Source organism: Netta rufina (assembly GCF_964035555.1).
Source record: "Netta rufina genome assembly, chromosome: 10".
Classification (NCBI taxonomy): domain Eukaryota; kingdom Metazoa; phylum Chordata; class Aves; order Anseriformes; family Anatidae; genus Netta; species Netta rufina.
In genome coordinates, this window is record NC_140133.1 from 13,624,404 (window position 1) to 13,651,817 (window position 27,414).

A 27,414-nucleotide genomic window follows, 5' to 3' on the forward strand; every position below is an offset into this window, starting at 1 on the left:
ATTAATTTACACGTAAAAGTACGGGCAGGCCCCGGCCCGGCCACCGGGTCCCCCCGGCCGTGGAGACAGGATCACGGAGCTGTACAAAATGGGAGCGGGGAAGGTGCTGGGGCCCAGAGCAGCCGGCGTGGGGCGTCACGGGGCACGCGTTGGGGCGGGAGGCAGCAGGTCTGGAGTCCTGGGGATGTAGAAATCTGTTAAAAACTCTGAGATGTTGTTTGTTTGTTTGTTTTTTTCCTCGAAATGAAACCGCAGTTTGACGCCGTTCTCGGACGAAGCAGGTTTGGGGCATCCTTCCCTGGTGGCGGCGGTGGCCCACGGGTGGCGGAGGTGCGGGGCTGGCGGGGTGCGTGGGGATGGCGGTGCCGGCGTGGCCGTGGGCGCGGCGGGCGGCTGGCGTGTCCCCGGCGCGCTGCGTGGCCGCAGGCAGCAGATGAAGGGCGGGACGGGGAGGGAGCGCCCAGGCTGCCGGCCGCGGGAGGAGGGTCCTGCTGCGGGCGCTCGGCCTTATATCCTCTGCGGGGAGAGCACAGCGCGTCGGGCACCGCAGCCCGGGGGGGTGGCACCGAGCGGCTGCTGCCTGTGCCATGCACGCACTTGCCCCCACCCCGCTGCCCCCAACCCCTGTGGGGCCACCCGGCACAGTCACACACACAGACACGCCACGTGTGGGTAAGGGGACGGGACGGTGACACTCAGGACTTACCGCGGTGCCGACAAAATCTGTCAAAACACAAAGAGAGCGTGTCAGCAGGGCGGGGCGGGGGTTTGGCCACCTCGTTCCTGCTCCCCGCCACGCCAGGCGGTGTCGTTCCCCTCCCAGGACCCCCCCGGCAGCGCGGCGCCCACCTTTGCTCTCTGTCTTGAGCTCCTCGTGCAGCAGGTCGTTCTGCCGGTTGCCGAGGACGAAGGCCAGGAAGGAAAGGATGAGGGCGTTGAGGATGCCGATGATGGCCAGGATGTAAGCCCAGCGCACGGAGCAGTCGCCCAGGGAGTACTTGCCCGTCTTCTCCCCGCACATGTCCCGGATGGTCTCCGCGTCCCAGCCATCGGGGAAGATCATGCAGCCCAGCACCAGGCAGAGAGCTGCGGGACACAGGGCGGTGTGAAGGGAGATGGTGGGGCTGGGGTCTGCATCCCGGAGCACTGATCCCCTGCCTGCTGTGCCCGTGCCCACAGGGAGCCCCCACCATGGTCCCGCAGGGCTGTGTGTGCGCCCCGGAGCTGGCCCAGCACAGCTGGGGACAGCAGCAACGCCTGGGTGCGGGTTTCTTCAGCTGTTAATAGCGTCGCTGAGAAGCTGAGGCATCCGGTGAGTATTTTTGTCCTGTGTCAGGGCACGTTTCAGAGGTTTGTGCGTGCCCCAGAGACAAAGGGCCCCTCGGAAAGCGAGCGCGGGGCACGGCAGGGTGCTGGGCAGGGTGCTGGGCACGTCAGGCACGCCACTGAGCACTCCATGGGGAAGGCAGGGACACGGCCGCACGTCCCGCCCGCTCCCAGCAGCACGCCGCGTCCCCTGTCACGAGCTATTCCCTCTCCTGCGTGTCCCCAGCCCACCCCATGTCCTGGAAGCGCCTTCCCACACCGCCAGCCCGACCTTTCCTGAAGGAAACCCAAACTGGAGGGGGCAGGGAGGGGGCTCTGCCTGCCCACCCCGCCCCTACAGCCCGCAGGTGCTCGCAGACCTGCAGGGAAAGCTGCTTTTCCACTCAGAACAGCTCATCTGTCCCCTCCTGCCCTGAGTGCCTGCAGGGTGTCTGCCTGGTGATGCTTTGTGCCGGGGGATCTGGCGCTCCCCGCTTGGTTTTGTGTCGTGCTTCCACGCTCCTCCCCTGTCGGGGTCCTGTCAAACGAACGTGCCTCTCGCGGGCTGCGTTATCCTGCCAAAACGAGTTACCCGCAGGGAATTCAGCCCCGTGCCTCGGGCTCCGTGAGCGCTGCCCCCACGCTCATCCCCTGCCCGGCACGTGCGGCCGTGCTCGGGGAGTCCCCGAAGCGGGCTATAAATAACCCTGCCTCCGACACGCAGCGGCAGCACCAGCTCCGGAACGGCCTCGCTGCCCCCCGCCGGGGTGCCGGGGGCCCTTCTCCACTGCTCTGCGCAGCTGCAGGGGGCTGCAGGCGCCGGGCACGCGGCTGCGCCTCGAGGGCAGCCACCCCAGAGGTCCCCGTGCCCGAGGCATTTGGGGTTTTGTAACGGAGGGATTGGGATTTAGCGGGCTCTGCGGTTCTGCGCCGCCGGATTGCGAGCAGGGCAGATGGCTCGGGCTCTGCTTGCGACAATCAGGCCTTCCTCTTAATTAGATCCAGTTTGCTCCTAGGGGGGCAGTGGCTTTGGAGCTGGGGCTCTCTGCGCAGCTCTAATTAAACCCTTCCCTGATTGCCGTCCACTAATTGGGCACTGAAGATTTAAACTTTTTTTTTTTTTTTTTTCCTCCTGGCTGAGGTGCTGCACTCCAGGCCCTCCTCGCCTCCTCCCCGACGTTGCCAGCCCCGTTCTGTCCCGCAGAGCCACCATTCCCTGCCCTCCACCTCCTTTTTGTGCCTTTTGTGACACTTCAGCCCTCGCTGCTGCTTCTGCACCTCTTCCTCTCCTTCCTCTTCCTCTTTGCTCCCCCTGTGCCCCAGGAACCCCCACCCACCTCATCCCAAAGCTTGCCATCGCGCCCCTGCCCGGCCCCAGCAGCTCCCCGACCCCCGCTGCCACCACGCAGCAGCTTTTGGGGTTTGTGGCCCTCAGGAGGCACCCGGTGTCCCCGCACCCAGGGGCTGGGGCAGGCAGGAGGCTGCCGGAGGGATCCCGGTGCCGCCTGGGGGCCGTGCCCACCGCCACGCAACGGCACCAGCCGGGCACGCCGAGCCCCTTGATTAAGCTGCTGACAATCAGTGGGATTTGGGCTCTGAGCTTGCCTTAAACCGGTAAATCTTCGGGCCGGGGAAAATTAAAGATGAAGGAATTTCCCCGATAAGCCAAGGCAGCTCCAGGCCCGGCTGTGGAGGAGAGGCGGGGATCACCACCACACCACGCCTGCTGCAGGACGCGGGGCCAGGCCAGCACCAGGACCCCAAATGGCCCCGTACCCACACAGGGACCCTTCTGGGGGGTCACAGCGGGGTCCTGGCACTGGGATCATTGTGGGACTCTGGCTCTGGCCAGGCAATAAGGAGCTTTGTTTCCAGGAGGGTAAAAATGGAGAGGGGAGGTGCTGGGGGAGCTCAGCCTCTCCCCTCGGGGCCTCTCTCCGTGAGGGGGCTCCCCCGAGGCAGGCACCCCCGGGGGCTGGCCCTGACCCCGTGGGACAGTCCCTGCTGTAGGGTTTCCCAAAGCCAGACCCTGCCTGGGGTGTCCTGCAGCACACCCCGAGGCCGTGTCCCCATGCTGGGGCTGCGAGAAGCCCTAATGCTGCTGCTGGCCCAGGACCCCATAGCCAGGACCGGGGTGAGCCCACAGTGTCCGGAGCCGTCCCTGGCCCCGGTGTGCGGCTGAACCCAGTGCCTGGGGGAGCCCCAGGGCTGGCGGCTGGGGGAAGGTTTTAGGGTCGGGTGTCCGGGGGTGCCCCGGTGCTGCTGGTGCCTCAAGAGGTCCCAAGTGGCTGGGGAAACCCCAAAACACTCAATGCCTGGAGAGGCCCCCAAAATATGCACTGCCAGGAGAACCCGCAAAACACCCAGTGTCTGAAGAGTCTCAAAAGCACCCAGTATCCTGCAGAATCCCGAAACACTCAGTGCCTGGAGCGCCTCCAAACTCACTTTGTGCCTGAAGAACCTCCAGAAGCAGGCAGCACCCACAGAACCCCCAATACGCTCAGTGCCTGAAGCACCCCACAAGCACCCAGTACCCTCAAAACCCTCCAACCACTCAGTAATGGACAGAACCCCCAAAACACACAGTGCCTGAAGAACCCCAAAACACCCAGTACCCAAAGAACATCCAAAAGCACCCAGTGCCTGAAGAACCCCCCAAAAACACCCAGTACCCTCAAAACCCTGTAACCACACAGTCACCCATAGAACCCCCAAAAGCACCCAGTGCCTGCAGAACCCCCAAAAGCACGCAGTACCCACAGTGACCCCAAAACACCCAGTGCCTGAAGAACCCCAAAGGCACCCAGTGCCTGGAGAACCTCCAAAACCACCCAATACCTGAAGAACCCCCAAAATCACTCAGTGCCTGAAGTACCCCCCAAAAGCACCCAGTACCCTCAAAACCCCCCAACCACCCAGTCACCCATAGAACCCCCAAAAGCACACAGTACCCACAGAGCCCCCAAAACACCCAGTGCCTGAAGAAACCCCAAAACACTCAGTGCCTGGAGAACCCCAAAAGCACCCAGTGCCTAAAGAACCTCCAAAACCACCCAGTGCCTGAAGAACCCCCAAAACCACTCAGCACCTGAAGAACCCCCTAAAAACACCCAGTACCCTCCAAACCCCCCAACCACTCAGTACCTGGACACCCTCCAAACCCCCTCATTCCCTGAAGACCCTCCAACCCCTTACAGTGCCTGAAGCACCCCCAAACCCCCTGGGTCACCTGCAGACCCCCCAAAAAAACCCCAAACCCCCCCAAACCCCCCCCACCCTAGCTACCTGCCAGCAGCTGCATCCAGGCGCAGATCTTGTAGACGGTGGCGGTGTTGCAGAAGAAGAAGAGGGCGAAGCAGGTGATGCAGCCCAGCGTCAGCACCATGGAGAGCAGCACGAAGAAGGCGGCGGCCTGGAAGGCTCCCGAGGGGATGGTGCTGAAGTCGGTGAAGGAGCCGCGGCAGGCCAGCTCGCGGCCCGCCAGCCCGGAGCCCACGCAGTAGTGGAAGAGCCCGAAGTAGCCGGGTTTGGGGGTGTTGACGCTGTCGCCCACCCAGTAGGGCTGGATGAACACCACCACGTTGATGATGGCGAAGCAGATGGTGAAGATGGCCCAGAGCACGCCGATGGCCCGCGAGTTCCGCACGTAGTTCTCATGGTACAGCTTGGAGGCCTCCTGCGACGGCAGCATCCTGCCGGGGGGGGAGCCCCGAAACCGGGGAGGGGTGTGTGTGTGTGTGGGGGGGGGGGGGGTGTTTGGGGTTATTTATAAGGGCCAGGGGGAGCCCCGCGGCCTAGGCGAGCCCTGAGGCCGCCGGCCCCTGCGCCACCCGCGCCGCCATCTTGGCTGCCGCCTCTGCGCCCCCCCCCCCCCCTCCCTCCCCTCACCTCCCTCCCCTCCCTCCCCTCCCCTCCCCGCCGCCACACTGCGGAGCTCGGCCCCGCCTCGGCAAACTTCGGCTCCGCCCGCCCGGGCTTCGGCTCCGCTCGGCCCCGCCCCTCGGCAACGCTCGGAAGGGTTCGGAAAGGATCGGGAAAAGCCGAAAGGGTCCGGGGATGATTCGGATGCGTCCGGGAGGGCCCGAAGGGGTCGGGAGGGCCCGAAGGGGTCGGGGGTGCTTCGGCTGCGTTCGGAAACACTCGGCCGGGCTCGGGAAGACTCGGCAGGGTTCGGGAAGACTCGGCAGGGTTCGGGAGGCCCCGTCACGGTTCGGGAGCCCCCGCTCGGCCTCACGCCCCGCCGCCGCCCCCGGTGCCGCGGGGAAGGCCCGGTGGGGTCCTGCCAAGCCCGCAGCCGGCACCGGGCACGGAGCTTTTCCCCCTCCCCCCCTCTCCCTCCCCTCAGAGCTCGACGCCCGTTGCTAACGGCGCCCGGCGATGACGTCATCTCCGGGCGGAAGAGGCGCGACGCCCGCTGGGCGGGGCCGGGCGGCGCCGGGCGGAAGTCGGCGGCGGCGGCGGCGCGGGGCGGGCGGAAGCGGCGCCATGGGGCGGCGGCGGCGGCGGCGCTGAGATGGCGGCGGCCCGCGGCTGCCCCCCCCCGGCGGGCTCCGGGGACCGCGGCCTGGCCGAGCTGCTGCTGGAGTTCTCCCGAGCCCAGTACCGGGCTAAGGACGGCGGCGGGGCTGCCGCCAAGGTGAGCGGGGGGGGGGGGGGGTTACCGGGAGGGGGGGGTTACCGGGGGACTACACCGGGCCCCGGTGCGGGCCCTGACGGGAGCTGCCCGCAGGTGGAGCGGATCGAGCGGCGCTGCCTGGAGCTCTTCGGCCGTGACTACCGCTACAGCGTCATCCCCAACGCGCACGGCGAGGTGTGCGCGCACTACCCGCGGCACATCGTCCTGCTCGAGAGAGACGCCGCCGCCGCCCGTGACCCGTAAGGCCCCGGAACCCCCCTCCCCCCACCACCCCCCCGGTCCCTGTCCCGGTTCCTTTCCCCTGTCCCCGTCCGCGTCCCGCTGTTCCTGTGAGCCCCGCTGGGGTGTCCCGCACGGGGACGGCTTCGTGGTTTGTCCCCCCCCCCCCCCCGGAGGTCCCGCTGGGTTCTGTGGGGCTGCCGGTGATTAGAGGTGCCCACGGTAATTGCAGCGCCCTGCCCGGCTCCCTGCTTGCCGTGGGGTGCCTCAGAACGAGGGTTCGGCTCAGGGAGTCAGGGGGAGCGGGGTGCCCCAGCCCTGCCCTGCTGGCTTGTGCAGGTCCCAGCACCCTGCTGGCTCCGTGGGGCACCGTGATTTCCCCATCCCAAACACACGAAGAGCTCGTAGTTGGGCTCAGGGCTGTGGGGTGCTCGCCCGGTCTTCTTCAAGCACCCGTGGTCTCGTTAGAAGGGCTACAGTTAGAGAGACCTTAGAGTGGACAGGGTCTGGGAGTGGGATCCCCACAGGGACAGGACAGACAGACGGACATAACCTCAGCAGCTGTGCTGTGCCCACACCACGAGCTGTGGCACTCGGCTTCAGGAACCAGCAGGGAGGCTCCTCGCAGCGCAGCGTGGTTGAAGCGATCACATTTCTGGACTTCGACCCCGAAGCTCAGAACCGCGGTGTTTACACTCGTGGCTGAGCACTATCAGCTCCCCGTGGCTGTAAAAACAGCCCCTATTTTTTTTTTCCCCCCTGTTCCAACAAAACGTAACGCAATTCTGGGGTTTTAACTCTGGCTGTGACAAGAGCAGGGTGCTCGAGGGCTGGGGGTTGCCACGTTCCCACCGCAGCAGTGACGTGTTCCTGCTGAAGGAATCCATCAGCTGGTGCCTGCTGTGGGTGCTGGAGGTGGTGGGGTCAGGAAAACAGCCTCAGCTGGCTGTCGGGTGAGAGCATTTCTGCTTGAGGCCGGGTTAGATCCGATGAGAAGAAATGAAACCCCTCGCTGCAGAAAGGAGGGAAGGTGAAGTCAGCAGCTGGAAACGCAGCCAGCAGGGTCTGTAGGGAAGAGAAAGCAAACACTTCTCCTTTTCCCTGTTCTCGCAAGAGCAGCGGTCACTTAACTTTTCTGACGGGCAGAGTAACCCAAACAAGTGTACTCGCGTTCAGGGTCCTGTTCTCTTCTGAGACTCTGCAAGCCAGCAGTGACAGTCACCACTTCAGACATCAATTCGTTTTCAAGTCTTGATTTCTTGTCCCAGAGAGTCCCGGCAGCAGGCTGCCCTCCGCCACCCCGTTCCTTCTGATTTCTGGGCAGTAGCCTCAGTAAAAGCTGCTCAGTACCTTCTCCACGAACCCAGCTTTTGGTTGCACCTTGGTATTCTGCGGAATAATTCTGCAATCCCAAACAAATCCGAGCGATACGGAGAAGGTTGCGCTTCTTGTGGTGCAGAACGCAAGAACCTCTTCCAGTGAGTGGGCCAATCCCTCTAGCAGCTGGTGTCCCGGGCTGCCTTTCACCTTTGTAATGTTGTTATTCAGCTGGTAAGAGCTCCTTGAAGTGCACGAGACACTTCTTACCTCTGAGAGCGCCACGTTTTTTGGAAGCAGTTCCAGCTCATGTGAACCCTGCGCTGCTGCCCCGTCGGTTTTGCTGGTGCAGCTGTTTCTGTAGGGAACTAGCAAAAACTGGCTGTTTGAAACCCAATTTGGTTTCCTGACCCTGTTCACTCGGTGTCTGGGCAGCTTGGAGGGGGTAAAATGGTCTTGCTGAGGTGTTCCTCCAGCTTGGCTGCCTGCGCTCTGAGATCAAGGCAGTGGAGGCGTGGGAGGAATTCGGTGTGTCTGTGGCTACCAGCCCCAGGAGCTGGGTGCCCTTTGGCTCGGTGCTGGCTCACGGTGAGCTGCAGAAAGTAGCAGAGGGCGCCTGGCAGCCGGGAGCACCTGCCCTGTGCCCCGAGAGCTCTCCTGGCCCAAAGCAGGAGCGGGCAGATGCTGCAGGGCACGGGAACACTGTGCCGTGCCCAGTTCTTCTGGGCTCACTGCGGCTGCACGTAGAGAAACCCCCCCGAGCTCAGGCACGGGCTGTGTCTTTGGCTCCACTTGCCAGTTCTCTGACACGTCTGCACTCCAAACAAATCTGCTTACGGGTGCCTGCACGTAATCCAGCAGCATGAGGAACGCTTCAGTTCCAGCGCTGCTGTGGCTGGCCAGAGCCCAGCGGCCCTGCCTCGGCCTCGTATAGATGATACAGCTCCCAAACCGGCTGTGTGCTCCTACAGGACACGTTCCCCTTGCTTTTAAAAAGAGAAATCCGGGTTGGGGGGCTGGTTTGGAGCAGGAGAATTAGCGCAGGGGTGAGGATACCCGGCAGTGTCTTCTAAAAAATCCCAAGAATTAGGAGCTGAGGCGCATGGCATCCTTCCACCTCTCTCTTCACCTGGTCCCAGGCAGCCTTATGATGCTCCTGCAGCGTGTGTTACTGGCGTGCTCTCTGAGGAGGGCGTGCTAGCAGGGAAATCTTGCCGAGCAGAGCTCCTGGCTGCAGGCAGCGCCGAGGACGAGCAGCTCGGGTTGTGCCCGTTGCCTGCGCGCGGTGTCGCGTGCTGCTGCCTGGCACAGGTACGGTGCTGGCACTGCCCCGGCTGTGCTCCTAGTGCCCCTGTGTCCGTGCTGTTCAAAAATCAGCTTGGCTTCTTACTCTTTGAATTTGAGAAAATGTCAAAGCTTTTTGGAGCCGGAGGAAGTTGTTCCATCTGTAGGGAAACACATGAAAAAAACACAAAGCTTCAGCTATGAATTGTGGGAATCAAATTGTCTTTAAAATGTGGGATTTGAACTCCTGCCGTCTCCCTGCTTCCACCAGCAGCACCTCACGTAACCTTTCCCACAAACCTATCGGTTCCCACGTTAATGAGGGTTTTCTAATCCTTTCCTGAACGCCTGCTGTAGGTAGCTTGCTCCACGCTCTCACTGATTCTGAAGCCTGGAAACTTTCTTTTAATTTCTAGCATGCAGGTATTAATTTCTTTCCAGCCTAGCATTATTCTTTGCCTTTAAGCCCTTCTCCCTCTCTGTTGCTAGTCCTTGTACACACCCGAGTGCCTGTATTGCTGTGTCCTCACTTAATCTCTACTTGCTGAGCCGCTCAAGCCATGGCAGGTTCTGTTGCCCCACGCTGTCCCCTGGCCATCCCTGGGGGCTTCTGTGCCTCACCGCACCCGTGTGGGTCTCCTGGGTGCCCTGCACAGCAATGCTGCGACGTTTCAGTCCCGCTGGAGAGCTTCCCACGATCGTATTTGTCCCTTTTGTAAGACTTGGTGGGTCGATAACTTACGGGCATCCAGAGATCAATGGGTTCATCTCAGTCCTCGTGCTGAGCTCTGCTGCTGGAAAGGGCCAACTGGAAATTCTTGTTAATCATCTCTGAGTGCCTGATCGTGCACTTCTGTGTGACTGGACTTCATCTGGCTTCTGTTTTGTCGGTCTGGACACTTCTAGAGCTCCTTGTGGGAACTCCAGTCTCCCCCTGAGGTACGCAGCCCTTCGGGAAGTACGGTCAGTGCAGGTGGCAGCTTGGATTCCTGTCAAGTTTAGGCTGGTACTTGGAAAAATTACAGCAGTAAGTTGCTTACACAATGTGTCTCCAAAACACGTTCCTGTTTTACTTTAACCAGAAGAACGTAAAATGCAGCTGTTCAGATGCAGCTGACGTGAATCTAACTCCCCTCTGCAACCCACCAGGCAGTTCACAGGGAGCTGGCTAACTGTCCGGCGATGCACGTGACCAGAACTAAGGTTCGTCACATTTTCAGGCTTTAATTTTCTATTTTATTTATTTTTGCTTGCAAAATTCCTGCTGATAGTCACTAGTGCAGAGCTTCTTTTTGACAGAAGGGTGGTGGATAGGAAAGCAGACTCTGTATTTCTGCAGACACTGGCTTACTGTGGCCGTGCTTTGCCAATAAGCCACATGTGTGCCTGAAGCAGACTGTGCTCGTAGTGCCAGCACGTTGCTGCTCCTGAGCTGGTCTCTCAAAACGAAGAGAAGGCAGGGAAGTGTCCACACGCGTTGTGCAAACGATTCTTAAAGAAACAACCCCTTGCTTGCTGAGTTCAGAGCTGGCTTCTGAGCCCAAGGGATGGGGATTACAGCCCGGGGTGCTGGAAGACGTGTGGGAAGATGCTCTGTGCACTGAACTGAATGTCTGTCCCACAGGCTGGAGAGCACCGTGCAGGTCAGCAAGCTGCAGGACCTCATCAACCGGAGTAAGATGGCGAGGTGCAGAGGACGATTTGTTTGCCCGGTCATTCTGTACAAGGGAAAGGTAAAGCTTCGCGGGCTACCTGGCTTAACTTAGAAAATGACCTTTCTCCATGACACTTGAACTGTGCAGCCACGTCTTCGGCCGGTTGTCACCTTTCCTCATGCTGTAAAAAGCTATTCTTAGGCACGGGCAGGCAGCCTCTAGTAGTAAGCAGCATTTGCTGTCCAGGCGATATAAATCAGCTGTGGGGACCTCAGGCTATTTTATCCCACCCGTCATGAGCAATGCACTGAAGATTGGACATTTTGTCCATATGTGTTCCTTCTGAAGGACCAAAGTTACTTGGTTTTTGAGAGGGGAAAGACAGCTGTTGTCGCTCCCTGCCCCTTCCCAGTAGCGAGCTCCCTCTGAATAACTTTTATCCCTAAGAAGAAGTTCCCCTTGTATGTTCCCTGGGGAGGCAAGATTGCATAAACGGTCTTAAGAACGCGTGGGCTTGTCTGCAAGGGAATCTATAAGAGAGTGAAATTGGATTCATTTTTATGTGGATTGCTTTAGCTGTTCCGAAGCCCTGTAGGAGTAGTTCCATTTAGCATTTAAGTAGCTTAATTCAGTTTTCCTCGTTCAATTCAGAAACGCTGCATGAATAGCAGTATCATACCTGTGATGATTTTAATCTGGCTTGAGTGAAGCCGTCCAGGGCTGAACCTGCTGACCTTCAGCAGGAGTAAACTGCCGGGGGGGGCACTGGGACCGTCCCCAGTCTTATCAACAGGAGTGTGGAAGATAAGGCTGAAGCAGAGTATTATCGGAGGATAGATAGTGCCAATTTAGCAGAAATTGACTGCATTAGTGCATCGGAGAAATGGAAATTAAAAAGTGGTATAAAAACTAACTACAGATAAAGACATTTGGCAGTCTGATGTGTTCAGAGAACTTGCCCTGGGTCAGGGCTGTGGGGGAGGCTGCCATGAGGCGGTGTCTGTAGGTACAGCCATGGCTGTAACGGGGCAGCACGTGGGCCAGAAACTGGGTATGGGGAAGCCTCTCGGACTCTGTGTGGTTGATAACAAAATCTTCCTCCAGCATATTTGCAGATCAGCAACGCTGGCTGGCTGGGGAGAGCTCTACGGGCGCACTGGTTACAACTACATCTTCTCAGGTGAGTGAGGAGCCGTCTGCTGCTGGCTGCCTGCTTGGGCTGCCCAGCACTGGGATGTCACAAAGTCTTCTGAGAGAAGGTGCAGAAGTGTCCTAGACCTCCCTGTATCAGGCCCTGAATGAAAAACCTAAAATCTGGTGTCTGTTCCCAAGCACTGTACCACGCCTCATCGTGCAGGAAGTAGCAGCAAAAGAGCTTGGGGCTAAAGAGTGAATTATGGGAAGCACGTAGACAAGTAGGGCAGCCTGAAGGACTCGGGGTACTGATTCCCAAATACTGCGGGGTGGGAGTAAATAAGACCTCGCTATTGCTGGCTAGTCACTGGGAATCAAATCCTCCTGATGGTGTGGTATGCTGGGCTCCAGGGAGAACAACTCAGGAGGGTACTGGGTGCCTATAGGATAGGACCTGGAGCTTGGCAACGACAGGGGAAGGGTGGGCTCTGTTAGAAACCGGGCTCTTCAGGAGGAGAGGAAATGTGGAGGATTACTGAGAGAGCCTGTATGCAGAGAACAGGTGCCAAACCATAGCATTTTTGGGCACGTGTATGTCTGTAGAAATAGGGATTGTGTTGGTTTACACAGGTTTCATTTTTAATGCCTTTCGTGCAGGGGGTTCTGATGATGCCTGGGCAGATGCAGAAGACATTTCAGAGGAGGATTCTGCACTTAGGTTTGTATCAATCGCTGAGATGAGGAAAAGAGAGTTGGACCAAAGCTGACTCACTCAGCCATTCAGTTCTGCTCTTCCCTAATCTGGGCTTCAGGTACAGGCTTGAGGTTGTTGCCGAGCTTGGGGTCTTTCTTTCCTTGATTTTGAAAGAGTCTTGAATACTGGTGGCTGGCTGAAGCCAGCGTAACTGACGCCTGCTAATCTGTTGCCAGAGGGAAGGGACAGAGACGGGATGATACAAAGCCATTAAAAGGCTACTTGAATTACACTGAAGTGTGTGATTCACTAAAAAAAAGTAGATCTGTAGGCTGGGGAAAATACTCTGCAATTTAATGTGCTTGTTGCAGAACAGAGTGAGGAATGGGGAGGGGACCCTTAGCACTAATTTTGCATAGCAATTCATTGCAGTCTGACTCCAAGCTGTGGAGACGAGGCTCGTACTGTGGGGCTTCTGGCTAGAAGCAGTTCAGGAAGAGCTGTGGCAGTATTGTGCAGGTGACGTGGTCAGCCTTCCACGCTGATCTGGCTTTGCCTTGTTCCGTGTTGCAGAAACGCAGACTCCCAGCTGTTCGACAAGGTCAGAGGACACGACATCAAGCTGCTCCGTTACCTTTCTGTCCGCTACATCTGTGATCTGATGGTGGAAAACAAGAAGGTGAAGTTTGGCTTGAAGTGAGTCTGGGTTCCTTCGTTTTTCTGCAGGCTTTGAGTTGCAGGTAGCAGCCCTGACGTGGGAATTGTTACTGGGCATGCATCCTGGGAGCAGTCCCTGGACTGGTCCTACAGAAGGATCGTCAGGCAGTGCTGTAGAGAGAACCCCCACGCTTTCACACCAGAGAAAGCTGTATCAGTGGGCAAGATAACCGCTTTCATCTGTCTTCTGCAGTACGAGTAGGTTTTCTCTGTAGAGCTTGAAGTGATGGGGCAATCCCCTTTTCAGAAAGGGGAGCCTTCCACTTGCGTATAGGAGCAGGTTGCTTCTCCTGACGTTCCTCGCAGAGGAAAGCTTTCATATTTTAGGGCTATACCTGTTAATCTGGATGCGTTGCATAAGTTCTGCCTCTGCCCATTCCTGAGTCGAGTCATTATGCGGGGAAATGCGACAGGAGGCTTTTTGGATGCCGGTGTCTCCATGGAAAAAACTGTACAAATGTCTGCTGTTTTCCTCTTGTCCTGTGCAGTGTGACGTCTTCTGAGAAGGTGGACAAAGCTCAACGTTATGCTGATTTCACACTTCTCTCCATCCCATACCCAGGTACAGGACTGATGTCCAGAGGGACTCCCAAGGGACAGGTGACAATCTGCTGCTGGGGACTGGGAACTACGTGTGTGTGTGTGTGTGGTGCAATGGCTGTGGCTTGCTTCACGTTACCTACGCTCCCTCAGGAGAGAAGCTCTTTTAGACTGAGAGCAGTGCGACAGATCTGGATATTCTGGCGCTGCGAGTTGGCATCAGGCGCTCTGAGGTGGCAGCAAGAATTTCTCAGCAGTTGTGATGAATTCAGGCACAGAGAAAACGTCCCCGTGGTGGGGCTGGGGTTACGATGGCCGTTGACAGCCCTGTGACTCCAAAGGGCTACCTGCTACAAAGCAAGCTGCATATAACCCCACAGTTCTTAGGAGCATTTCCTGCTCCTGCTGCTTCCAGAGGATGCTGTGATACGTTCTCAGTGCTAGGCAGAGCTAACCTGCGGCGTGCAGCTGAGATGCGAAGCACTTCAGTCCATCTCCCTGCCTATATCAGTTTCTGTGCCTAGCAACCGCCGCTGGGTCACTGGCTGAAGATGAGCTGAGCTTTGCTGCCTGGCTGCTGCTGGGCTTGGTAACATGATTGGGTGTGAGGCTGCTGTGTTTGAGGTCTATGCTGCCACAAAGGACTCTTCTTTTTCCCTTGTGCACAAAGAAAAGGGGACAGGGACAAAGTGGTCATGGGTGATCCACACTCAAACTTTTCCTTGAGTACTGGTTGTTGCCCCCTAAGGTGTGTGTAGGGGGAAAAAAAGGCGTAACTTTTCTTACCCAGTAATTAGTGCCAGTTCAGACAAGCTGCCTTAAGATTTCCATGGAGGTTTCCTTGCAGATTGCAAAGGGCTGGGAGAAATAAGAACATTCTGTAGCACGTGCCACAGGTGCATGTTGCTGCCCTTTGTCTTGCCACACATAGACCATGGGAAAGACAGTGTGCATGGGTCTTTGTAGCATTTGTGAAGAACGAGGAAGAAGTGAGTTAAGTTGTAGCATTCTTACTGTGTGGGGATCTGCACAGTGTGCAGCACTCAGTGATGCTCCTTCCTCTTCTGCCACCTGGGACATTTGCTGTCTCTTGGCAGCTCTTCACTGCCATGCTAGAGGTAAATCTTATCACACTGGCAACTCCCTGCAGATGTTACCTGATTGTAGCAGTGCTGCTCCAAAGGGGAACGCGATCATTCTGGTAAATCTGAGGCGTGCACATCTAAGGATCAGCAGCCCCTCTAGTGACTGGCAAAAGGTAGTGACTGATAGGTTCTTATCAGCGTTCCCAGGTTTGCACCGAAAGAATTTCCATCTTGTAATTTGTCTCTAAAGTTATTCTGAGATTCTGTTGTCTTAGGTGAATGAAGCAGTGTCCAGACACGACTGTCTAGGGTGAAAGACTTGGGTTAGCATGGGGTATCTGCGGAAGCTTTTGTGCTTTCTGGTACAGCAGCCCTCCTTTCCTTCTGACTGGTAGTTGGCATTTGTGGGTGCCAATGCTTGCTGCTATAATCCCTCGTTCTTTGCTTTAAGCCAGTGTTTAATTGGAGTTAAATCTCAACTGACAGATTGCTTCCTGGCTGTGTGTTCTCTAGCACTAGCCCTGTCCTTCCACGTAGATTTTTTTTCGCCATTGAAGTTGTTTGTGACTTGTGGAGCAGGGATTGAGGCTTGTGTATGCAGTGCCTGGCACAGGGGTGTCCTGGTGACGTGGGTGCTGTGAAGCTTCTGTGGCACACACCGTGCCTCAGGAGAGGTGTTTCATGTAGCCTGCAGGCAGCTGCAGGCAGCAGTGCTAATGGTGCTGCTCAGCTGTGACTAAGTGACTGCAGCTTGCAGCAGAGACTTCAGATAGTTGTTTGAGAAGAAACAGGAGCCATGGGGGAGAAACTTCAGGAGGGGAGGGCTTGGGAGCAACCTTGGAAGTGGTTTCATACCTGCTTTCTTCAAATAGGGCAATTGTGGTGTTTCAAAGGGGAGACTTAAATGTGAGAGAAACCACAGTTGCCTCCGACAGAGCCCTTTTTTGTTACCTGCAGCAGACGCCCTGTGAAACCTGGCGTTTCCCAGGCTCCACCAACATCTCTTTTTGCTGGTTCCTTCTCACTCAGGATGCCAGGCTGACTCCTCAGATCTGTGCAAAAGTCAGCGGCCCTGCAACGCGCAGGTCTTTGGTGAAACCTGTTGTTTGAGAGGATAAAACCGGTCCCTCAGACTTCACGTTCGCTGTGCCTTTGGAGTTTGCTCTTTGTCTGCCGTGTGAGTGTTTTCACTGCTGAGTGCTCTGGGTTGTTGCTGCTGGGAGGCCATGCTGCACGCTGTACTGATTACTGCTCTTCACTTCCCACAGGCAACACTTTTGATTGGTTTGGTGCTCTGGAGCCCAGGGCTGCCAGCACTTTCAGTCCCACAGGGCCCTTCGGCTGTTAGATATCAGTTGGCTGAACAGTTGTTCATTATCTCATGTCTTGCAGGCTGTGAATTTTTTAAGGAGTACAAAGACCGGGATTACACAGCTGAAGGTCTCATATTTAACTGGAAACAGGTATAAAATGGAAAGCTGGGGGCTTTACTGCGCTTAAGCTTTGTTTTTTGAAACTCATTGCTTTCAAATCGTGCTTTTTCTCTAACCAATTATGTTTTTTTTGTTCTTGTTGGTTTCTACTTCCAGGATTATGTAGATGCCCCACTAAGTATCCCAGCCTCTCTGACCCAATCTCTGAATATTGATTGGAGCGAGTACCAGGTGAGCAAAGTAGGCGTCTCTCTGGGAGGTCAGAGATTCAATCAGGAAGGATCATTAAAGATTTGAAGGCTGACTCGTTGCTGTTGCAGTAATCTGGTTCACTTCATACCATCCCAGTGGGAGTGAAGCTGCAGACTTGATTGTTCAGAATAGCAGTGGAAATCCTCTACCAAAAGCTCTGTGGATTGGTGTGTCCCAAGGCAGCCGACTATAATATCAAATCTGTTTCTGTAGCTTGCATAAAGCTAGCAGTCCATTAGGGAGAAACATCGCTATTAAAGGTGAGAAACGTGCCAGGAAACTGAAAGCAGTGTTACTTGTTTGCAGTGTTAGTCAGGCACGGGGCTGCTGGACAGAATTCCTTGGCTAGGGAGAGCCTTGAGAGGGGTCAGCCTTCCCTTTTGTGAGCAGCAGCCACATAACTAGGCAGCTTCTTAGCAGCTATGCAAGGTCTTTATCCTGTTACAGGAAAGGAGAAAATCAGAGCTGACCACATCTGCATTGCCCCTTACTGTGACAGCATCACCAATGACAATTGAACTCTTAGGTTTGCCTGAGGTTTACCTTGCTTCTCCCATTGTCTCACACTAATTAGTGCGTACCATTTCACATGGTGGATCTGCCAGTCCTTCCAGGCTGTGGTAGGATTGGCCATGCTGGAGCGTGTTGTGCTCCTGCACCCTGCGGCTGGAAGCAGCACAGAGCTAGCAGAGCTCCAAGTGCTCGGCCGGTGCTTGTTTGTCAGTGACAAAAATAATGCCAGTGCCAGCACAAGCAGAGTCACGGAAAAGTAGCTCGCAGTGTTGAAGCGCAGGCCTACAGGGACCACGGTTTGTTTGTGACTAGGAACTTGTTCACTAAAGTACTGAGCAGCCAGTATTTTGAAAAGGTTATTAATAATTGAAGAGCATGTAAGAAAATAGATGCAGAAGTGATCTGAGGACTGGAGAAGGTGCTGTGCTTAAAGCTGAAGTTCTCGGTCTGTTCAGCTAATCACAGCGGTATTTTGGGGGTTGACTTGATTAATGTGTAAGTGCATTCACAGCACTGAGCCTGCCAGAGTCCAAGGGGTGTTTGGACAACGCTCTCAGACACGTGATCTGATTTTATTTTTTTGGGGTGGTCATTTGGGGACCCGGGAGTTGGACTCTGATCCTTGTGGGTCCCTTCCAACTTGGATATTCCATAATTCTATGAAAATACTGTTTCTAAAGCACCCTTCGGTCTAGGGAGGAAAAGCTGCACAGGAAGCAGTATCTGAAGTCTGAAATCAGGCATACAAATGAGGAAAGCAGTCTTGAATGTTATTTTTGAGGATTTGTCTTGGAACAGGCTGCTAAAGGAATGATGAACTGTCACCCTTAGATTAGGTGCTTTATTGGGCAGAGCTGTTGCCAAGCGCAAGCTTCGAGCTGTATATGGGGCAACTGAAAATTCCTGGTGTGTGGTGTAGAGAGAGAAACAGGATGGGATGATTCCTTCTGGCATCAGCACAAGCGAGCCTGCAGTGGGGCTGTGGGCAGCCCGCAGGGGTCACTTGCACCAAAAGTGCTCAAGTTTTGGGGATGGGCTGCTCACCTCGGCCTGCCCGTCCCGTCCTGCTCCTTGCATCACGTCTGCAGCTGTACCGTGGCTGCTGAGCCGCTTGGTGAAGCGCACGCGTGCAGGGGGCTGCAGAACTGGGTCAGTGCTCCGCAGGTGTTTGCCAGCTCGCTTCAGTCCCTCCGAGCGTGGGCTTTGGGGCTGCAGGCAGCAGGTTCTGTGCCAGCCAGGCAGGCAGTAGCCATGGCCTGTTGTTTTTTAATATTTTTTCCTGCCTGGCCTCTTGTCACAGAGGGCTTTTCTCAGAGGATTTGGGGAGTGGTTAGAGGACCAAGAGGAAAGCCTGTCACTGTAACACACGGCTGTGGAATTATTTCTCTGGATAGAGAAACCAAGAGCATGGCAAACTGAACTGCAGAGCAGCCTCTTGCTTACCATCAACTTTTCTCTTTCGGCACAGAGCTGGGACCTCGTGCAGCAGACGCAGAACTACCTGAAGCTGCTGATCTCTATCATCAATAGTGATGGTAAGGCAAACTCCTTGCCTCCCAGTAGTCCAACTGGAGCAGTTGCTTTCCCTAGAAGCTGGTAGTGTGGCTGTGGATCAGTTCCCAGTGCAGAAGAGCCTCTTTATGGAGAGCTTCACTTCTCTCTCTTCAGAACAGGATGATGGTCCTAGAGTCTCAGGGCTCTAGCTCCCCTCTTAAAGGGGGACTTGCTGATCCCCTGAGAACTCCCTCCTACAGAGGTGGAAGGATGTCTGAAAACTTTACCAAAGGTTTTACTAGTTTGAAACTGAAGAGAAGGTTTTTCCTTTCCTTGTTGACTCTCTTATTTGCTGTGTGTCTGTATTTTGTCCCCCTGGCCTGGAGTCTCACATCCTTTATCATCACAGCCACCCCCTGAAGGAGGTACATTGCCCTTTGTTGGCATCCCATGCCTAGCCACAGTGACTTTATACCTAGCTCTGTTGGATAGATGGAGCCATGGCTGGCTCTGCCCACCCAGCAAACTGCAGATTCTCCTGCAGTTACACTGGGACACGCTGCAAATGTGCTGGAGAGCGCAGGAGTTTGGTTCCCTGTGTGCCTCTGATCACGTTGTATCAGTGGGAAGGTTGGTGGGACTGAGAGAAAGTGGTCAGTTGGAGCAGGTTTATTTCTGTTGTGGGGATGGAGTGTGATAATGGGCTGTGACTGGAGGGGGGGTGTATGCTCTGGGCAGCAAAATGATGCTCATACCTAGTGACTTCATGTCCTGAGCAGCTGTCAGAACCAGGACAGCACATCAGCCGGGGCTGCTGACAGCCCGGGACACTGAGCAATTTGTGGGCTGCCATATTCAAGACAAAATGTTCTGGCTTGGTGGCTCAGCTCTGTTGTTGAGCCCAGGCTGGGGAGATGGAGAATAGTTTGTCACTGTGGATTTGCCTTAAAGTCATTGCTCTTGTTACAACAACTTTTTGTTTCCTTCTCCTTCCCACTCCCACCTGTAACAGACGACAGCGGGCTGCTGGTGCACTGTATATCCGGCTGGGATCGAACTCCTCTCTTCATCTCCTTACTGCGCCTCTCCTTGTGGGCTGTGAGTACCTGCTTCTGGGGGTGCTTGGTCAGAGGGTGAGCGACTGTGTCACCAGAAAGTGGTGCTGGAGCACTTACTGTTCCTTTTGCTCAGCCCGCCTTCAGAAAGGGGCGTGGATCGAGTTCGAAATGGAGAGCAAAGATGCTCAGGGTTTGGAGCATGTTCTGTAACCATGAGGGTGTTCAGCTCTTGTTGGAAGCAGAGCAAGCTCTGGGCACCTTGGTTCATCGTGCCAGCTCTGTGTAGGTCATGAACACTAAGCCCCAGTCCCCCGGGCTGCTGCCTGAAGGCTGTCTCTCCTTTGCTTTGCAGGATGGGCTGATCCACGTGTCCCTGGAGCCGTCTGAGATTCTCTACCTGACAGTGGCCTATGACTGGTTTCTCTTCGGGTAGGCACGCTGAGGTTTATTTGTTTATGTAACCCTGCACAGCAGGGGAGAAGCCTTCAGAAGGTCACCTTTGGTGTTTGCTCACAGCCCAAGGTAGATGTTGGGGCATCTCTCACTGAGCTGTGACAAAAAGAGGCTAATGCATTTTCTGTCTGGAGGATTAGTCAGCTGGCTGCTCTTGATGACTTGTGTTGTTCTCATTCTGGTTTCTGGCGAGTGACTGACCTCCCTCCCTTGCTCTCTTTCCAGGCACATGTTGGTCGATCGACTCAGTAAAGGAGAAGAGGTGAGTGTCCCGTCTGGGGCAGTGCCTCCGCATCGCTTTCTGCTCTCAGGGTACTTGTTTAAGGTAGCAGTGTTCATTGTCTGCTTCGTGGTAATATCACTGGTTCGGATGGGTTCTAAAAGCATTGTTGAAGTGCTGCAGATGTGAGGTGGGAGCCTTGCCCTGTCACTTCCTTCTCCATAAGGTGTGAGACTGCTTTTCTGGTGGTTTGGTTGGTGGGTGTCAGTCCTGCTGCTTCCCTACAGTGCCATTATAGGCCCCTGGTGAAAGGCTGCTAGGGCTTGCTGTTCAGCTCAGCAAGGAAGAGAGAGCCTGAAGGTGTGTGACTCCTGGGAGCGTGGAAATAAAGCTGTGTAGTCTCGTGTGCTTGTCCTGCGTGCCAGCTCTGCTGTATGGGGGCTGCAGCTGCACCTGGCTTGTGTGCTGCTACAGGCTGCTGGGGCCACTTGGGTGTGTGTCTGGCAGTGCCCAGGTGGGTCTGGGAGGCAGTTAAGATTAGTGGGTTAATTCTGTTCAAATCAAAGCAAAAAAAAAGAAAAAAAAAAAAAAAAAAAACAAACAACCAACAACAAACAAAAACAGAATGATTGCTCTGACTGTAGTTGCAGTACATTGCAATGTCATTTCTGGATAGAGATCAAGAGGTGGGAAGTGTGTCTAACCCTATAGCTAATCCCCTGCTCCTCAGACTCTAGCCTCACTAGAGATTCCCTGCCTCTGAACAGTGTCACACCCCTTGGAGAAAGCAGAGCTGGAACTCTAGCCTTTTTTCCACCTTTTGGGGGTTCAGGACCCCGTATGAGTATCACTCACCCCAGTCATCAGCTGGGTTTGCTGCTTACCTGGATGTATAAACAGCTGCTGGGGCCGGGGCTGCTCTGTTCTGCGTTGGTGGCATGAGCATGTGCTGTGTGCTTGTGGTGTGCGTGCAAGGTGTCGATAAGGAGACCTGTCACGCACCTTTGTTTCTGTGGCAGGGAACAGAAGGTCAGTTTTACAAGCAAGAGAAGGGCAGGGGTGGGATGGTGGCAGCCTGTGGCACCTGGAGTCTGGTAGCTGCAGATTTCTGGCTATCTCCTTCCTGCCAGCACCTCCCCACCAAGATAAGAGGCTGCACGAAGCCTCGGGTTCATTCCTGAACAGCTCTTCTCTCTCCCTTTGCTCAGATTTTCTTTTTCTGCTTCAATTTTCTGAAGCACATCACCTCTGAGGAGTTCTCTGCTGTGAAGTCACAGAGGTAAGGAGCCTCTGCTTGCTGCTGCATGGGCTGCAGAGCCAGGGAGCTTGTTAGTGCCGTTCCTTTGGGGAGCTGGAGGCCCTGGTGTCCTGGCCCAGATTTCTTTAATTTATTCTGCACTCTGAAGGCTGCAAAACGGGGCCGAGGCTTGTGAGGTGCCACGATGTGCTCTGAAAACCTGTCCATGCTGAAACGTGCTCTCTGCCTAATGATTCTCCATGGCTGCTTTAGCACAGACGAGCCCAGAGATGTGGGCTCTGGCTGAAGCAGGGCTGCTAAAGGTTAACCCCCTAGTTTAAGAGGGGCAGAGGGGAGCATAGCCCACCCTGGAGGAGGCTGCGGGCTCCGAGGTATCAAGTGACTGCCTGCAGCCTGTCAGAACACAGAGTTTGTGGGTTGGGGCTGTTCAGATAGCTCCCACTGGCCCCGTCCCCTCCCCTCTGTCCCTGCACTTCCCGCTGCTCCGACCCGCTGCGTGCTGCAGGGACCTGGCTGTGGCCGGGCTTCCCGCAGCGCTGGAGCATGCCCGAGGTAACCCTGTGTTTTCTTCCCCCAGGAGGAAGAGCTTGTCACCTGGCTTCACCCTGGAGGAGATCTGCATGCTCAGTGAGTGCTGCCGCTGAGCATCAGCACCCTGGGGTGCTGGTAATGGTTGGGCGCTCGGGGCTTGGGTTCCCAGCACCAAGGGGATTACACAGGGGAGTCCTTCCCTTGGGGCCTCGCAAGCACGAGGCTCTAGGGCAAATAGAAAGGGCATTGCTTGAAGGGGGGAGAGAGTCAGCGAGACCTGGCTGGTCTTCAGGCAGCTGTTTTCTTCTTTCTAGAGCAGAGAGACCGAGGCAGCACCACGAGCCTGAGCAGCGACTTCTCCCTGGGGATGGAGAGCTCCCCCGGAGCAGCTGGGAGCTTCACCTACGAGGCCGTGGAGCTGATGCCAGCAGGAGCACAGGCCCAGGCAGCATGGTGAGGAGATGACTGCTCAGTGGGCTGCAGAGCAAGAGGGGCAGGCGCTGAGCACTGTAGGAAAGATGCCTCTGACATCTCTCACCATCCAGGTCTGCTCTCTGCAGCATGGATTCTCTACAGTGGGGGGAGGAATTTGGCTGTCAGAGGCTTTGCCACAACTTGTTCTCAGTTCTTCTGCGCCAAGAATTGGAGACCACCCCATGTTAGTGACCATGTTAGGCTTCTGCAAGGGTGCTCCTCAAGTTTGCTTTCTTTTCTTACCCCCACCCCTTCACTGTTACATTTAATCCAGAAAGGATTTCATTACTTTTAAAAGCTCGCTCTGAACTACAGGAGGAATGGCATTTGGCAGCAGCCTCCCCAGGGAAAAGAGGAGGCAGAAAGCTTCGTTGCCCTTAAAATGAAATTTAGTTTACAGAAGAGGTTAAAGGAGGGTACTGCCTGAGTTAGCAGTAGGTGGACTGGGTGGCCAAGAATCTCCCCTATACTTAAGCCCCTCTAACGTGAGGTGTGTGAGTGGGAGCAGGGTGCTGTCTGCAGTGCTGCTGTGGGATACTTCAGGGGGAGAACATGAAATTCTCAGTGCTCCCTGTTGGTAGAGGGTCACGTAGGAGTTGCCTGGGGGTGCTGGTGGCTGTCTGCAAGTGGGGACTGGGGAAGGTGTAGGGTGAGTGCTCTGGGACAGGCATGATTGCTTGTGGGGTTTCTGGTGCTGTTTAGGGATTCCAGAATCTTTCCGTAGGGTTGCCCCTCTCAGTTTAATTTTTCTCTCCTCTCCCTCAGCACAAGTGAAGATGCTATTTTATATTGCAATTATTTTAAATTAAATCTGGGTTGTGCTGGAGGCAGCTGGAAGTCCTCTGGGACTGAGCCTGCAGCCATGCTAGTGGCAGCAGCCTTTCTAAAGCACTTTGAGAGTCAATTTATAAAACACTGAAGAGGGGAAGAGAGAATCTTAATGAAGAATCCCCAGAACGGTGAAAGTTACCCCCCAAACTGCATTTGCCAAGTGTCCATCGCAGAGTCCTCCTTAACACACAGAGTATACCTGTCTGCAGCACAGTGAGTGCAGGAAATAGGGGACAACTTTCCACTTGTCTGGCTACAGGGTAGGAAACTGGAAGCATTGACACTGCTCTGGAGTGCTCAGGACATGCAGACTAGATCCTGCAGCCCAGACTAGATCCCACAGCTCAAACCCTACACGTGATCTCAGGATATGAGGTGGTCAGAGCATGCTGCAAGACATTTGCTGTACTTGTACATATCAGGGCTTACTTTTTTGATGTGTGTTCTAATTCTAGTTTGTTTTTGCTCCAGTAGGAGCCATCAGGTTGTGCTGGGGCTGGCTGCCAGTACCACACTGGTGGTTTGGGCCCGTGCTGTGGACATGAGCACAGGGAGGGGAAGGTTGTGAGCCTTGTCACAAGTGTTTAGCGAGGGAACTGGGCACGGATGTCCTCCTGCAGCCTGTTGTGGCTGTGTAGTCTGGAGAACAGGTAGAGCTTGCTGTAAGCATGGTGATCGACAGAGCTGGGCTGTGCCTAGAGGGGAAGAGGAGAGGAGGTTTCTTTGTGTTGCCCTGAACACAAGTGGGCTCAAGGTCTCCTTGCATGGAGAGGCATTTTGTTTGTTAGCTGTACGAGCCTGTCTCTGCGGGCTGTTCTTGGAGATGTTGGCAGCTATGATAACATGAGATGAATAATGCTTGAGAGAGGCTGTGGTGTGATATTTGAGGGTGGACACACTTCAAGAAGTGAAGGGAGGTATCATGCTTCCCACTGTACAGTGAGCCTGTCTTTAGCTGCACTTGCTGACAGTTCTTGATCTCAGTCAAAGTTAAGGGGCCCTTTTCAGGAAGAACAGCATCTTCTCTTTGCATTAATTTGCCTTTTTTTTCCCTGCTTCCTTGTGTATACAACAATATCTTTACCAGTTTCACTGTGACATCAGAAGGGGAAAAAATCTTGGGACTTTTCCAGGGGGGGAAAAAAAACATATAAGAAAGTAGAACCTCCTGAATGTGGAGCAGCAGCAACGTGGATTAGTTCCAAATGTGTGTGCTTGTTTGGCATGTATCTGGACAGTAATGTGAGCTGAGACCTGGTGCAGCAATGGACAGTGAATTGTGCACAGGTCCGAATGCACTGGCTAGAAAAGGAGCCAGAGCAGTTCTGGGCTGTCAGCACAGACAGGAAGAGGACTGAAAAATGCACCAGAGAGATTGTCAGTTCCGAGCGTGTGGTCAGTGCAGCGGTGTCTAAAGGAAATCGCTAAAAGGGAAAACAACACTGGTGTTGTGTGCTCACCACCCTCATCAGTACACAAAAACGCCCACCTGGGCCGGGCTCCTCGCTCTGCAGAGTTTGAAGCAGATTGAAATGGTCTTTCCCTGCTGGGAGGCCCCTTGCTTGAGGCGTTTTTACAGCTAGACTAAACAAAGCACTCGCTGTATGTGTGTGGGCTGATGCATTCTCCTGTCTCTGATTTCCAGGTCACGTGGATGGTGATCTATAAAAGAATGGGCTAAGATGTGTTGAGCTCGGTGTGCCCCCATCCCTCAGCCGTTGCCTGTGACTCAGTGTTCCTTGGGAAGGGGGGGGAAGCGGGCTCAGGGCGAGCAAGAGTTTTTAGCTGCTGGGGTAAAATCTGGTCTGCTGTGGCAAGAGTTCCTAGCTGGAGAATGTGAGAGAGCCAGCTTTCTCACCCAGGTTCTCCATCCCACAGGAGGAAGAGCTGTGCATCATCGCCGCAAGCTGTGCTCTGGAGCAGGGCGCAGCAGTCTGAGGACAGGCTGCCTTCGGCGGGGATGGTCGAGGTGAAGTCCTCCAGCTCCTCCTCCTCCACGCATTCTGATAACTTCCTGAGGATTGGAAGCAGCCCGCTGGAGGTGCCCAGATCCAGGTGAGATGGGATGAAGCAGAGCGTTTCTCAGCAAAAGGAGAGTTGGATAAAGTGCTGGGCTGCCTCTGTGTAGCTCAGAACCACAGAGCACACGTGGGTTTGTACCTACAAACAGGCCTGTTCCTCACTAACCCACCCATGTGGGAAATGCTTGCCACTAAACACCAACTCCTGCCTCAGCCCACTTAGAGGAGTGAGGAGCTGCCAATAACAGCTGGGTGTTTGTTCCGCCTGTCCTCGGTGCATGCCTCTACTCCACAAGGTCTGGCTTCTTGGCATCCTGCATGCTTGGATCTCACAGCACTCTGTCAAATGCCCCCACAGGGATTTACAGTGGTTGGAAGGAAACATTTCAACCCAGGCAGACCTCGCTCTGCACCTGTCCAGTCCCCCTTTCCCTCTGCTGACGTTTCTGACATTGTGGGGTGAAAATCTGGGTGTTGGTGGAAGCAGAGGTAGGATCTACCGGGAGCAAGCTGCAGGTGCTGTGCCAGCCCAAAGGGTTCCTCCTGCAAGGCTGCGTGTTCCTGCTGTGCAGCTGGGAGATGGGGACCCTGGGCTTAATCTCATGCCATAACAAAGGGTGTTCTGGCACTCTTCTGAAGCCTGATGCTGTGGCAGGGCAAAGTAGAGCGGTGAGCTAAGCTAGGGAAGAAAGAGCAGAGCCTGTGGAGCAAACACCATGTGCTGAGACCGACAGGGGGATAAAGAGGCTCTTAGATAAGAGGTTGCTGTTAATGGCATCAAACGCTTGTGTTGTCTCTGCAGGTTTTCTGATGAGTCTTTTTCTAGTGATTCCCTTCAGAACAGCCACCAGCCAAATTTTAGTACGTTCTCATCACATGCAAAACAGTGACAAACAAGTAAGGCACTGAGCATTTGTAAGACTTCTTAAAAAGCTTCTCGATTCCAGAAAAGAATCATTGTGACAGTTTTTGTAAATGACAGTGCCTGTTCTCCCCAGGGAAAGAGATCAGTGGGATGTTTTCCAGTTGTTGCTGGAGCCCACCTCTATATGCTCTGAAACAAGTCTCCCAAGAAGGAAGCAAAATCCCAGAGAGAGGAAGCAGCTTGTCTTGGGGTCTGCTCTTGTTCCTAACAGCAATGCCACTGTTCCTGTGTGTGGTCTCGAGCCGTTCCCAAGACGTAGCAAGCTGCGTGAAGTGCCTGGTAGCAAGCCTGCAGCAGTGCTGTGGCAGAAGCTGCTCATAATGCTTCAGCTGCACTCTGCTCTCTGAAAAGAAAGAAGAATCAGAGTAGGCAGAACAGCTCCGCAGGAAGGGGGGGGTGATCACAGCCCCTGGGATTTGTGTTCCTGGGGCTCAGAGCTGATAAAGCCAGCAATTATCTTCCCTCTGGCTGTGTCTGGACGAGGTGTCTATAAGGTTTTGGATGTTCAGTGCCCACTGCTGTCAGGTGCTCGGAACCAGCGTCCCCAGGGCTCAAGGCAGCAGGCATGGTGGGGAGGCTTGTTACTTCCAAAGCCACGGTCCCAGGGGATGGCTTTTCACTGTGCCCAATAAGTAACTCTTGAGAAGAAGCTGCAGTTCCCTCATTGTAAGACGTAAATGTTCTGTGAATTCCACTCTAAGCGTTTCTTTCTGACCTTTATGCCAGCTTCTGGCATGACACAAAGCCTTTGCTTCAGCACAGCGAAGGTGCATCAGTACATCCCCAGCCCATGTTGACTTTTATGAGCAAGGCAGCATGAAAGGCTGAGCTGGAAAAAAAAAAAAGTGCATGAGAGGAAATAGAAGATAAAAGAGGACGCCACTGCAAGGCCTGAAACCAAGGGGATGGGAGAAGGGAATCGTTTGTGAGGCCAAAGTGGCGAAGTCAGATGTATGCAAGGGTGGTTAACCTGCTGTGCTCCTGCTGGGTGGAGGTGGGGTGTGCACCTTCCACCTTCTTCTCCATCTCTGGTGTCACCTGGGTTTCCTGTGCTCCTCTCTGTGCTGGCTAGAGGAAGTAAGTGTGGAGACCCTGCCAAGAGTGGGTGGAATTGTCAAGGCAACAGCTGAACTGAGCTTCTCTTTCAAACCAAGTCTTCTGGCACAGTTACCCTCCGTTGCCTCACAGCCTCTTGCCAGATCAGCCAGACTCAGGTCCCTGCCCTGTCTGCCCTCCCTGGGACAGCACTGTAACAGCTCTGCTAGCTGAGGACTTGAGCAGTGCATTGCCTTGTTAGCTGACAGGGCTTGCACATTTGGGGCCTGAGCACGGTATGTTTGGTCTCCAGGGAGATGTCACTCAGCA

General features: G+C 55.1%; 2 protein-coding genes across 3 annotated transcripts in view; one reads left to right on the forward strand and one right to left on the reverse strand.

Moving 5' to 3' along the window:
• Positions 1 to 384: 384 nt before the first annotated feature.
• LHFPL4 (LHFPL tetraspan subfamily member 4) lies at positions 385 to 5,039 on the reverse strand. The gene is made up of 4 exons (XM_084292694.1): positions 4,591 to 5,039; positions 850 to 1,086; positions 707 to 723; positions 385 to 516 (listed from the first exon to the last, which is right to left on the reverse strand). Exons 1-4 carry the CDS (start codon positions 4,994 to 4,996, stop codon positions 508 to 510), a joined length of 669 nt encoding a protein of 222 aa, XP_084148820.1. The 5' UTR covers positions 4,997 to 5,039; the 3' UTR covers positions 385 to 507.
• Positions 5,040 to 5,748: 709 nt separating this feature from the next.
• MTMR14 (myotubularin related protein 14) overlaps positions 5,749 to 27,414 on the forward strand; it is a 30,164-nt gene continuing 8,498 nt past the window's right edge. The window contains exons 1-17 of one of the 2 annotated variants that reach the window (XM_084292676.1): positions 5,749 to 5,941; positions 6,035 to 6,180; positions 10,386 to 10,494; positions 11,521 to 11,596; positions 12,208 to 12,268; positions 12,818 to 12,940; positions 13,450 to 13,523; positions 15,979 to 16,049; positions 16,176 to 16,250; positions 18,253 to 18,319; positions 19,291 to 19,376; positions 19,689 to 19,765; positions 20,015 to 20,051; positions 21,218 to 21,288; positions 21,845 to 21,894; positions 22,113 to 22,251; positions 24,982 to 25,158. In XM_084292676.1, coding sequence (XP_084148802.1) covers positions 5,819 to 5,941; positions 6,035 to 6,180; positions 10,386 to 10,494; positions 11,521 to 11,596; positions 12,208 to 12,268; positions 12,818 to 12,940; positions 13,450 to 13,523; positions 15,979 to 16,049; positions 16,176 to 16,250; positions 18,253 to 18,319; positions 19,291 to 19,376; positions 19,689 to 19,765; positions 20,015 to 20,051; positions 21,218 to 21,288; positions 21,845 to 21,894; positions 22,113 to 22,251; positions 24,982 to 25,158 — 1,562 coding nt within the window. In that variant the 5' untranslated portion in view covers positions 5,749 to 5,818. The remainder of the gene's footprint in view (positions 5,942 to 6,034; positions 6,181 to 10,385; positions 10,495 to 11,520; positions 11,597 to 12,207; positions 12,269 to 12,817; positions 12,941 to 13,449; positions 13,524 to 15,978; positions 16,050 to 16,175; positions 16,251 to 18,252; positions 18,320 to 19,290; positions 19,377 to 19,688; positions 19,766 to 20,014; positions 20,052 to 21,217; positions 21,289 to 21,844; positions 21,895 to 22,112; positions 22,252 to 24,981; positions 25,159 to 27,414) is intronic. The other variant, XM_084292675.1, reaches the window with a different exon arrangement.